General features: G+C 45.3%; 1 protein-coding gene across 1 annotated transcript in view; it reads left to right on the top strand.

Annotated features, from left to right (window-relative positions):
* LOC139049178 (uncharacterized) overlaps positions 1 to 13,344 on the top strand; it is a 136,834-nt gene that overhangs the window by 25,726 nt on the left and 97,764 nt on the right. Inside the window, exons 6-8 of the mRNA XM_070524495.1 lie at positions 2,484 to 2,604; positions 6,537 to 6,603; positions 12,954 to 13,034. Of these exons, the coding sequence (XP_070380596.1) occupies positions 2,484 to 2,604; positions 6,537 to 6,603; positions 12,954 to 13,034 (269 nt within the window). The remainder of the gene's footprint in view (positions 1 to 2,483; positions 2,605 to 6,536; positions 6,604 to 12,953; positions 13,035 to 13,344) is intronic.

Consider the following 13,344-nt stretch of genomic DNA (forward strand, 5'->3'; position numbering starts at 1 on the left):
CGATAGGCCGTCGTACTTAGTGTTCGGGCTTGTTCGTGTCATTCGTCCGAACACTCGTCTCCTGTGTGCTGTATGTCTAACTACGTAAAAACGCAAACAAAAGGTGGGAAAATGGGCAGAGGCATGCACCGAAATCTCGGAGGCAGAAGCCGTCATTCTCTGAGTACATGCTAGATGACTCCACAATGCCGCGCTTAAACGAAGGCGCGTAGCATCTGCGTTTTTCTGTGGCAAGTTCGTCAACAGGCACCTGAAGTACCGATTTGGCACGTGGCACGTATACTTGCTGTTGGAAGACCTTCCAGCCACAGATTTATGCGAAAGGCCCTTATTTATTCTATTTCTTCGCCACTCATGTCAGGCAGCAAGGTAGACAGTAGCGTTGGCTCACATTATCATAGTTCATTACAATTGCCTAGAAGTAAACGTGGTGTTGTGGCGCTGCTGCATACACGGACATGGTGCAAAGTGAGTGTTTACATCTTTTTCAGGGAGCTACGACATCGGGATGACTCACCTAGCGTTCGGTAGTTGCGTCTGTGGCTCTAGTTCAGGTCCAGATAATACCACACCTAACATCCTCGATACGTGGACGTTTTCAAGGGTCGTAGAGCCCAGCTACAACTGAGGGCGTCAATGGCCGTTGAACTAAACGGGCTCTGGCAGCTGTTTCATGGAGAGTTTCTAGTGCAGTTCATTCATACTCTCTTAATAACACGATCACAGTTTGAATGCGTGTTGACAGAAAGAAAAAAGCACGGCTGGCAGAACTGTTGTATTTTCATAACAAGTAACGACCACACAGCCTTCTACATACATGTTAGCTCTTGCTTTCGGTTTTGTCAAATTATTATATAGTGGAAATGCAAAACTGAACTTGCTACATTGAATGCCATCGTATTGACAGTTAACTTGCACGGACTAGGGGTCCCCAGGTTGCTATTCTGTATGCTGTGAAATTCCGTCATAACGTGAAATTCTGCAATTACGGCATTTTCAGTCAATCGGACCGGCAGTCCCCTGGGTCAATCAGAGCTAGCGAGATGACGAATTGGAGAAGATGGTGGAATTTAACAGTGTCCAGAATGGCACTCCTGGTCTCAATTGAAGTCAACTGCCGTTATCGTATCTATGTTATTTGAAACTGCCACCTAAAACAGCTCTAAGATGTTGCTCTATATGTGGTGTTATTATAAGAAATTTTGGAAACACAAGTAGTCGTGCTGTAGCGTGCACCGCCATACCAGATTGCAGCAGCACCACTTTCGGGTCATTGAACTGAGCGAAAGAATTGGGCGGTGAGCGCTCGTCGTGTGCAGATTTCAGTCCGATACATGTTTCTTATATGTTAATTACGTACGAAGAAACAACGACAACATTGACTGGCGTGCGCATGAGTGGTTTTTTCCTGATGTAAGGTCCATTCGACTCGGCCTGCACATCGTGAACTAGTTAAATGAGATTCAGTGCCAGCTCCATGTTTGCGCCGAACGGGCCCGGCATTTCCGGCGCGTGTCCTGCACTTCCCCATTCCACAGAGAATGCGCTCAACTGCTTCTGCACCAAGTCTGCACCGAGTGACACCACCTGCAGGCGACGTCGTGTTGATTTGGCGAAGCGAACGGCTACAGGTGCAGCGCTCCTCGTGAGCTATATTGTGCAGTCGAGCCGAATGCTTCAAGTCCGAAGCACTTGGCGCGCGTTTTCGAGTGGTTTCAGTGAAATATTATGTAACCTATTTGCTCCGCACAGGAGGAATTCAGGGTTTTGGAACTGTAAGTTGATGGTTGCCCATAAAAGCAATGAAAGCGATACGTAACTCTTTCGTGTCAATACTCTAATATACCGAGACACCTGCTTCCCTGTACTTACACACCACGCGAACATCCTGACTAAAAGGACAGATTGGAAACGTATTTATAGATAGGAGATGAGAGCATTCATTCGTTTCACATGCTCTTGGATGAGCAAATCGAAGTTGGCCCCGTGCTATAGTCTTCTCCTAAATGCCAGCTGGAGCAAAAGTTTACTTTGGCTAAAATGGTTATAGGTGATTATATATATAATTTTCTTATTAATAGCCCTTAAATAGCACTCAAGTGAACAATGCGGGATTGTTGTGGTTAGCGAATTTGAAGCAAATCCACGACCATAGCATCCCAGATTTTCAGGCCGCCGTGTGTATTCGCGAAACTCGGAGTTAAAGCCGAGGGGCCGTGCTATAGTTATCACCTTACCGGGAGCTGCGTCACATTCAGCGAGGGATAATGGAGATCTTTTTTTTTTTCGAGCTTCGGTATCACGAACGTTTCTTTCTTTTTTGCAAGCTATTTGTGACAGAAGACCTACTCATAATTCCAATTTCAAGATTGGTAAGGATGGTGTTCAATATCTACGCTGTCTGAAGCTAACATTTTCGTTGTCAGAAATTGTCTGCTTTGTAACAATGGGCCGCTGCCACTGCTCACCAACTCTGTTCACAGGGTCACCGCACTGTTCACGCTTTTGGCGTTCCTGCACGTGCCCTTGGGCGCCAGCAACATCGTGCCCCAATCACGCCGCATCATCAGGGACATCACGCTCTTCTTCGACAAGACCAAGCAAGTGAGGACGCTCTCTGGCGAAGATGGCCGCAGCGGTGCGCAGCCTTTGAGAGAGTAGCGGTAATTGAAGTACGAGATGTGCTTCCCTGTTAAGCACAATAAACTGGTGTTGCCTTTAACATAAAGAAAGAAGAATTTCCCAGCATTCACTTTCATCTGGCTTGTTCTCTAGAGATCGGAAAATTGCCAAGATTATCGCTGTGTTTAAAAGCTGAAACAGAAATTAACCTGAAAACTGCCGTCTTATTTCACTAACGTGCATTTGCTGTAAATTACTAGAACGCATTGTCGCCTCTCACATTCACTATCACCTCGAACATAACCATTTATTTTTCTTGAACAGCACAGCTTCCGGAAAATATTTTCTTGTGACGCTCAATTGCAGCAATTCATGACTGACTCGCATTTAAACATGGACGCTAACCTACAAACTGACTGCATCCTTTTACATTTTGCTAAAGTTTTTCGCCGCGTTGCACATTCGTTTTCTTTACAAAATCATCTGCTCTTTGCCTCGATTATTTTACGTGGTCATGTCTTTGTAACTATCTGTCTTTCAGCCAACAATTTACAACCGTTACAATTTTACTTCATTATTGTGTGACGTAACTTCAAGTGTACCTCAAGGCAGCATTCTTGCACCTTTAGCTTCTAATATACATTAACCACCTGCCCGCTAACATATCTTCTCGCCTGCGACTCTTTGCTGACGAGTGCATCATTTCCCGCTCCACTAATTTTATGTATGACTATCTCGCCCTCCAACGTGACCTTAACCTCATTTTCAGTTGATGCAATAAAAGAATAAAATGACGCATCACTCGAATAAATGCAAGGTTATCTCTTTCAGGCCGCAAGCGTAGCAATTCTAACTTCTCGTATCTCATAGACAGCATGGTATTGTTTCAGGTATCATCATACAAGTATTTAGGCATTCATCTCACTCATAATCATTCATTGGCGCATGCATATCAGCGCCATTTGTGCCAAAGCTTCCAGGACGCAAGGGATATCTGCGCCGTAACTTGCGAAATTGCCATAAATATGAAAGAAAAATGGCCTATCTAACACTTGTGTGGTTACGTAGCTAGATTATGAAGCCTCCACATGGTTCCCTTATCAAAACTGCTTAATAAACCTGCTAGAATCTGTACAAAATAGAGCCCCTCGCTTCATTACATGTAGCTATACAGTCCTCATTTGAGCATAACACAGGTGAAACTTGATATTTCTCTCGATAAATTCGTTGCTCAATCGCTCCTTTATGCTCATTTCATAAACGTTTTCACAGCACCAGGCCATCACGTTTACCTCACGCTTTTAGCGACGTTTACGTAATCAGTACAGCGCCAAGCGCATGCGCAGAAGAACACAAGCCTTGTACGAAGGAGACAAGTTTTGCACGAAGAACACAGCCCTTGCACGTACCGTCGCTCTTTGGAATGATCTTCCGGATCTTCCGGATATAAATAAATCATGCCGTGATCAGCAGCGCGAATACTTTCGAGTGACATGGTGACGTTATTAATGCTTGATTTGTGCATAATATTGTGCTGCATTGATATACTTCAATTATAATTTTGTGTACCTTGCACTTATGTTTGTTGCTGCTTTTTAGTCCTAGCTCTGTGCAACACTTTGCCTTTTTTGCCCTTTATATATTGCATTTGCTTCTAATATTGTTGTTCGCCCCCCTTACTGAAGGCCGCCTGGGTCTTATAAGGTATTTTAAATAAATAAATAAATAAATAAATAAATAAATAAATAAATAAATAAATAAATAAATAAATAAACTTTCCCAGTTCTACGTCATAATCAGCGTACATAATAACTGCACCGATAGCCAACAGGCTATCTGCCGGTCCAGAAGAAACTGCGTCTACAGTTGGGTCACGGGGCGAACTTAAGAAAATTTAAGCAAAACGTAAAAGAAATGTGAGATACATTAAACGGAGTCACTGACAATACAATTGCCAAGCGATCACGAGCATTAAAGCGACGGGAAAGCGATGGGCGCAAGGGACAGGACGACAGCGCTGTCGACTGGAGCGCAAACGAAGTGAGCCAGCATCACAGTTGAAATTAAAAGGCGAAGCTGGTCAGGTCGTGAGTGAAGCAGTTAGTACCAGAGTGGTTCTAAATATTGGAGTTCCGCAGTGGGAGCGCAGAACTGACCGAGGTGGTCAGCGCGGCCGCCGATACCCGGACGCCGCACGAAGACAGCCTCAACGAAGCAGCTAAGTGCTCCCTTCGTAGACGGTACACATCGGGCTGGTTTCTTCTAGAAACGAATGTTTAAAGAAGAAGCCTAACGTAGAGCGTCGCACACTACCGATCTTATTGTTAATTTTACTTGCCAGCACCACGATTTGGTTATGAGGCACGCCATAGTGGGGGATAATTTGGACTACCAGGGGTACTTTAACGTGCACTTACACGGGTGTTTTCGCGTTTCTCCTCCATCGAAATGCGGACGCCGTGACCGGGATTCGATCCCGCGACCTCGTGCTTAGCAGCCCAACACTGTAGCCACTAAGCAACCACATAGAGTACGTTAAAGGTGAATGAAATAACAAAACACAGCTCTCGACGCCGTAATTGCCATATATCTTCGACTGAATGATATAGTTGTATGCTTCTCAACGTGAAAACGGTTCGCGTTGCGTAGGGAAATCTATATAGGTTCAGCCTGTGTTAATTTCCGTTTTCTTTGTGTGTGTGAGGAGGGGGTGGAGAAGGGAGGGATTCGTGTTCCTGCACAAAATGGCCTGAATAGCAGCAGATTCTATGACATAACTTTTGCAAAACTCATGTAACTTGTAGTATATATTGGGCCAAACTACAAAAGCAAAAGCCTTTGTTCTAAATGACGATGACAAATACTTATATATAGCTAGATAAGCGGAAATACTGTTTTGGGACAATATTCTGCTAGAATTAAACCTTAATATATGTTTTCGTTGACTCTAGTTTCCGCTTTCTTAAGAGTTCATCCACTCGATGCTGCAAAGCTTCATTGCGCAAACATGAAGGATGGCGTTGGCGCTCGTTACATTTTTTTAATTATGGGGTTTTAGGTGCCAAAAGCATAATTTGATTATGAGGCATGCCGCAGTGGGGACTCCAGATTATTTTCTGACCACCTGGGGTTCTGTAACAAGCGCCTATATTTAAGTACACAGGTGTTCTTGCATTTCGGCCCCTGTGGAATTGCTGCCGCCGTGGCCGGGATGTGATCCCGCGACCTCATTTGCTTAGCAAGGCAACATCACAGCCACTAAGCAACGACGGCGGGTCCTTCGTTATTTTAAGGGACTGCGTTCAGCGATCCCTGACCTATCAGAGGCAGACTTCGGAATTCTGTAAACGGCTGTCGGTGGGCCTATTAGAGTTACTTCGGTTACTTGAATTCTTGCGAGAGTCTGCCCACATAGCCGCGGTCAAAGATGCTTCCACTTTCTAGACGACAGCGGCTGTTGCTCTTCTCTTAATTCACAGATGATCTAAAAAAAATCGTGACCCGAACATGAGAGAACGAAGTATAGTGACAACAGTCGTAAAATTCACATGCACATAACAATTGTTTCTGAGCTGTTCACAAGTGTTTATGTGTCCATGTTCACGCACATACGGCGGTCCGCGTTGGTAAAAAAACACAGCGCACACACAGAAAAATTACAGTAGCACCGTAATACGAGTGAATATGGGAGGCACGCATATATATAAATGCGTTAAAAAAAGTGAATCATTTGGAAAAATATAGCGCCTTGATCAAAGTTACATCAAAAGTCAGCAGCTTTTAAATGTTCCCGATTCTTCTAAAAACTGTGCTAATGCACACGCTGCGCTGTGTTGCAAGTGTTCTGATGGCCATGCATGCGCTCATAATTTTATCTGGTGACATTGCGCTTTTTTGTGTCTGTCTGCTTGCAGGAAATCGATATTCTCCTCGTGAGGGATTACAGCGTTTTCGAAACCGACTTCTACAAGAGAATGGACAGTGAGTGCGCGGCGAGAGTTGCATGCCCAGCTTCACTTGCGCAATATTACTGACGCGCTCAGTCTCCGTGTGCAGTGTGAAAAGGAGTTCGTCTGGATTATCGAGGAACCTGCTGGCAGAATGTTGCCGCCCTCATTTCAGCAACTAGAAAATTGATTAGCTGGGGAAATGGACAATACATATTACGAAAAGTATGTTATGCTAGGTAGCCTTTGTAGTGATGCCGAACTTATACCGTAAATCCCAAAAGAGACCAACAAATCAAACATGGGAACGAGTCGCTGCGTTTGTTCAAGAGTTAATGAATGCGTCAAATGCTGCAATGCAGTCGTAACAGATCAAGGCATGCTAATGGTAATCGCACTACGTAGGATGCCTGACAAACGACAAGACGTCCGGCGCTTCAGAGGCATACATCAACCCCGCTAGTGTGCAGTGTGTCCCAGCTATGAGGCATCGCGTTTGTATAAAAGATCGGCCATTGCACGCAAAGGTAACCGAGTGCGCATTGTCCACAGTCAAATAGAGCAGCCGCCTGTAATGTCTTGATTGATTTAGTTTAATAATGAATTGCAATTTACGTATTTTTAAGTGCTGCTCGGCATACCGTGCTGCCAGCGAAGAATTTGTAGGAAATTGAAATAAACTTAAGCCTTGCATGTTTTCAGCCACGCACCAACTGCCCGATTATTTTCTGTGACTGATCTCCGTGACTAACCTTTCGCCGGCATCAAAAAGCAGCGCCTAGGCCTTTGACATTAGTTTATTCTTGGCCGTCGCGCGATATATATATATATATATATATATATATATATATATATATATATATATATATATATATATATATATATATATATATATATATATATATATATTGACACGTGTACTTATCTTTATCGGGCGACCACGTTTCGCCGCTTCACAACTGTAATCGCACAGCGAGGGACGCGCCTGCATGTATCCGACGTTTCTGGAAAGTTATCGATGCTTCTACCCGGCTGTCTGTTGTCGCCGAACCTTGTGTTATCTGATTTCATCGCGTAACGCGAATGGTGTAGAACTTTGTGGAAGGCACGCGGGTCCGAACGATTGGGCTGGAACATTCGACGACTGCTCTATAAAAGCCGACGCCCTTGACCCGCTGATCAGATTTTCGACGATCGCCGAGCGTGTTCGCCGCTCTCGTTGTGCTTTAAGTGTAGCCTGTTTTGTGGGCACAGGTTCGCCCAATAAAAGCTAGTTTTTGCCTTTCACAGTATTGCTACTGTGTTCTTTGGCGTGATGACCACGTGACAATATATATATATATATATATATATATATATATATATATATATATGTGTGTGTGTGTGTGTGTGTGTGTGTGTGTGTGTGTGTGTGTGTGTGTGTGTGTGTGTCCTTAGTGAGGTTAGAAGAACTGGTGAGGTTTCTACAGTGCTGACAACTGGCCACGTCCTTTGTCGTCCTGATCCCCAAACCCGGCAAGGCTCCGAACGTGGACAACCTCCGACAGATCTCTCTCACCTCCTGCGTTGGGAAAGTGGCGGAGCATGTCGTCCTCAACAGACTAAACAGATATCTCGAAGAGAACAACATCTATACTCACAACATGATTGACTTTCGTGCCGGCCTCTCGTCGCAGGACGCCATGAAGATGATCAAACATCAAATCATCGACGGCAGTACCAGAAACACCAGGGCCCTGCTCGGACTCGACCTCGAGAAAGCCTTTGACAACGTTCTCCACGAATACATTCTGGCCTCCGTGGCAGACCTCGAGCTGGGCCCCAGACTATATAACTACGTCCGTTCGTTCCTGACGGGGAGGAAAGCGAAGCTGCGGATCAGCGACTTTGTCTCCGACGAGGTGCTCCTGGGCCCACAGGGCACGCCGCAAGGCTCGGTCATTTCGCCTGCACTCTTCAACATCTGCATGATCGGCCTCTCGAGGAATCTGGCCCAAGTTGAAGGTATCAAGCACACCATCTACGCAGACGACATCACCATCTGGTGCACCGGCGGTAGCGAAGGGCAAGTGGAAAGCGCCATGCAAGAGGCGGTAGACGTCACGGAGCAGTACCTGCTACCCACCGGACTCAGATGCTCCCCGACCAAATCTGAGCTTCTCCTCTATAGAAAAGAAAAAGGACGCAGACCCAAGGGCTGGAAACCGGTCTCGGAAAGTTACATTCACCTGTTCACTCGGAGCGGTGACCCGATACCCAGGGTCGACACCATCAGAGTCCTGGGTATGTTTATAGAATCACGCGGCGGCAACGGCACTGCGTTACGCAAGATAATTGCGAAAACCGACAATGCTTTTCGCCTTGTCCGAAGGGTCACGAACAGACATCGTGGCCTCAAAGAGGACAACCTGCTTCGGCTCATCAACGCCTTTGTGCTGTGTCACTTCACCTACACGGTGGCCATGCACAACTGGCTCAGAGCCGAGCGGGAAAAGCTTAATGCCCTCATTAGAAAATTCTTCAAGAGAGCCCTCGGGCTGCCCGTCAGAACGCATACAGAGGACCTCCTTCGGCTCGGCATACACAACACCATGGAGGAGATAGCCGAGGCTCAGGAACGGGCCCAGCTAACTCGGCTGTCCACCACGCCGGCCGGCAGGCGTATCCTCGAGGAGATCGGACTCGCACCAACCAAGAACTTGGCTGAAGACACCCAAATCGCCAGAGAAATATGGGAGAAGATCGTGGTCGCCCCTTTGCCCCGCAGCGTTCATCCCGTTCACAACGCAGGTCGTCGCAAGGCAAGAGCATTGAATATGCTAAAGCAAGTAAACAGGGACAAAATCGCAGCAAGCTTCGTGGACGCAGCTGCATACCGAGACGGCAAGGCTTTTGCGGTTTCCGTCGTTGACACGCTGGGCAAAGTTATCAAGTGTGCTTCCGTCCGGACGACGAACCCAGAGGTGGCCGAGCAAGTGGCCATTGCACTCGCCATGCAAGACGGTCGGAGAGACAGGGTGTATAGCGATTCGAAAGCCGCCATCAGGGCATTCCAGAAAGGCCGGGTAGCCCGGCAGGTAGTTCAAATTCTGAAAGGCGCCAAACACGGCAACACCTCCACGCACTCGATCCTTTGGTTCCCTGCACACGTCGGGGTGATTGAGGGGGTTCCTCTGAACCTCAACGAGTCTGCCCACGAGGCTGCGCGTGGCTTTACCGACCGCGCTGCCTTCGGGTCGGGCGACTCTCTCCCCGGACACCGAGAAGCTCCTCTCACACACAACGAAATCACTAAATTCTTCTACTTAGAGAGAAGGGTTTCCCCCCGCCTCACTCCAACTTAAGCAGGCCGCAGGCGGTCACGCTAAGACTTCTGCAAACGAACTCGTACCCAAATCCGGCGTCCCTTAATAGCATATATCCAGAGATTTATACGAATTGTTCTTGCGTGGCCTGTGGTGAGGTAGCTACGTTGCCTCATATGCTCTGGGAGTGCGGGTCGCTGTGCCCGAAGTTCACCAACGAAGAGGGGGACGCCCTCCTGCGAAGTCCCGTCTTTGAGGATCAAATCCTGGCCGTCCAGCGCGCCCGCGATCGGGCCGGCAGACTAGATCTGTCAGTCCCGTCGTGGGATTAGCCAGGTGCGCGTTTCATCGCGCTTTGCTGGACCAAATAAAAGTTTATTCACTCACTCACTCACTCTGTCATAGAGGACTGCCAGATAAGAAGCAGTTCGGTGTAGGATTCCTAATCCATACGGACATAACGGGAAACATTTCGTAATTCTGCAGCCTTAACGAGAGGATAGTAGTAGTCGTAATAAAACTTAATAAGAGGTCTAGAATAAAAGTAGTACAAGCCTACGCCCCAACCTCCATTCATGATGATGATGAAATAGATCAACGCATAAGTACCCAAGAAAGTGGATGGGGAAACGGCGTCGCAGTAGCTCAATTGGCAGAGCATTGCACCCATAAAGTGCAGACATGGCATCGTTCCACACCTGCGGCGAGTTGTTTTTCCATCAAATTTCATTGTCCTTAATTTATCATTTATTTAATTCAATTATTAAGGACAAGTAACTTCCCCTGTGTTGCCATTGGTGTCATTGTACACTCACGTCTTGAAACACACACACACACACACAAACACACACACACACACACACACACACACACACACACACACACACACACACACACACACACACACACACACACACACACACACACACGCACGCACGCACGCACGCACACACGCACACACGCACACGCACATATATATGTTTCAAGACGTGAGTGTACAATGGCACCACTGTTAAACGCAAGAAAAATTGTAGAAATTGTATGTATTTGTTTACGACAACGCCTATATTGTGCCAACATTTCTAGATAAAGGGTCCATTTTTTTTTGCTGCACCACATTTTTTAAAATATTGCATAGAGCAGATAGTACAATTATAACCCCTCAAATAAATTACTCGATGCGCAGGCCATTACTTCTATAAAATATCGAAATGGTCAATTTAATAATTTACCGAATTATGATAATGAACACTTTAATTAATTACTTAATGCCATATAAAGCGATGTACGAATTATAGCGGCCGTGTTCGCACGGCGTATACACTTGGAATGAATTCTCTCGACAGGACTAGTTGCGAGATATTAATGTTTAAAATGTCCTACGATATGCATTGGCGTCCCAGTTACTTTTTTAAGAAACCGCTGTTCTATGCATTCAAGAGCAAAAGTAACTGGAATCACTGGAACACCAATGCATTTCGACGGATACTTTGAAAATTAATGCCTCGTAGCTGGTGCTGTCCAGAGAATTCATTCCAAGTGGATTCGCCGTGCGAACTCAGCGGCTATAATTCGCAGATTGAAATATGTGGCGTAATGTAATTAATCAAGAAGTAGGTAACGTAATTATGTTAATAATTCAATTGATGATTTTGATTTCTCGTAGAAGTAATGGCCACCTCATCGAGTAATTTAGATCAAGGGTTGGAGAGAGAGAGAGAATGAAAAGGAAAGGCAGGGAGGTTAACCAGATATGAGTCTCCGGTTTGCTACCCTGCACTGGGGATGGGGGATAGGGGTTAGAAAGAAGGCAGAGGAAAACGCTAAAAAAAAGGGAAAAAAAAAAGACACGCACACATGGAGGCGCACACACAAATGGCGTTCCAGTTAAAGTCGTTCACACAGGCCGGTAGATCGTAAAAAGCGCAATAGCGCTTGCACGGCCTTCTTCTGTGACGATAGGTCCTTTCGATGTTGTAGAATTAATTTTTCGGATAGCGGTTGGTCATCCAGTTGGTCAAGTGCGTGGCGAAGGCATGCCCTCTGGGAACTGTACTGCGGGCAGGCACACAGGATATGGCCAATTGATTCTTCAAGGCCGCAGTGGTCACAGGTTGGGCTGTCGGTCATCCCTATGCAGAATGCATAGGCTTTAGTAAAAGCAACGCCCAACCAAAGTCGATATAAAAGTGTGGCGTCTCCACGGCGAAGCTGTGATGGCGCTCGAAGACTTAGTGTGGGATGAAGTGAGTACAGTCGCGTGTTTCTTAAATGTGGAATGTGGTATCTATCATAGAGGATGTTTAAAAAAAATTGATGCAGCTGAAAAAAACAAGAAAGACAGCCGGTGTGTATAACCGCTTACACTTACGTGCGTGGTGAATCTGCACAACTTCTTATTAAGGGGAGAACAAAGATATTTAGGTTGTTGTATTTATGAGAAAATTCATGTATAATTTTGTATGCATGAAGAAAAACTAGTCTTTCAGCATTAGCAGAAATGAAGGACATTCTTCCAAATGAAGGGATCTATGAAGTATCCGTTGAAATAGATTTTCATCCGTAAAAACAAAATTTTGAGTTTTTGTCACAGTTTTTTTTTCAGAGGTAGCTTTTACAGTGCTATATTCTATACTTGTGCTACACGTCATCCTTGCGTTGAGTGGTTGCTATAAGGGGTGGTTGTATTATGTAACATTTGGATTATCTTGACATCTTCAGCTCGATATACATCTCTACCCCTCGTGTGCAATATTTGACCCTGTAGATATTTGCTAATATTATTTGTATTTCACGCATTCTTTGCTAATATATGTACATTTGGTTTTCACCAATACAGAGACGACCATTTTAGAAATTACAAAAAAAAAATTCCTCCCGTTTTGTAGACTAACGAAGAAAACGTCCGTGGGCCGTACGACGGGGAAAAAACTCGGGCTCTTCCGTGTATTATGTCCGCATATTTTATGACGGAAAGACTGGCTGTTTTATTACTGACGCTATGCCGTTTTACGTTATCACCGTACATGTCCGTAAAATCACAGATGTGTTCCCACAATGCGTCTCATCTGGGTTGCAGGTTGCGTCGCCAAAGTGGGCGAAGATTTTAAGGGCATAGTCGGCGAGTCGCCCATTGAAGGAGTTCAGAAGGTCGTCCGCCGTAAGTCTGCAGTACATATATATATATATATATATATATATATATATATATATATATATATATATATATATATATATATATATATATACGTGTGTGTGTGTGAAAGAATAGAGCGTGCTTATATGAGACGCTTTGGCCTTGACCAGCCTTCATAAAGCAGAAAGTACTTGCAAAAGTAGTAGAAAAGCAAAAAATGAGAAACCTGAAAAACAATGTAAAAACGAAGGGTCACAAAACAGCTCTGTTTTTTCTTTATTACTTTTGGCACCTTTTTTGACTACCCACGCACGCACGTTCTTCTCCCTTTAGT

Source organism: Dermacentor albipictus, chromosome 8 (genome assembly GCF_038994185.2).
Source record: "Dermacentor albipictus isolate Rhodes 1998 colony chromosome 8, USDA_Dalb.pri_finalv2, whole genome shotgun sequence".
Taxonomy (NCBI): Eukaryota; Metazoa; Arthropoda; class Arachnida; order Ixodida; family Ixodidae; genus Dermacentor; species Dermacentor albipictus.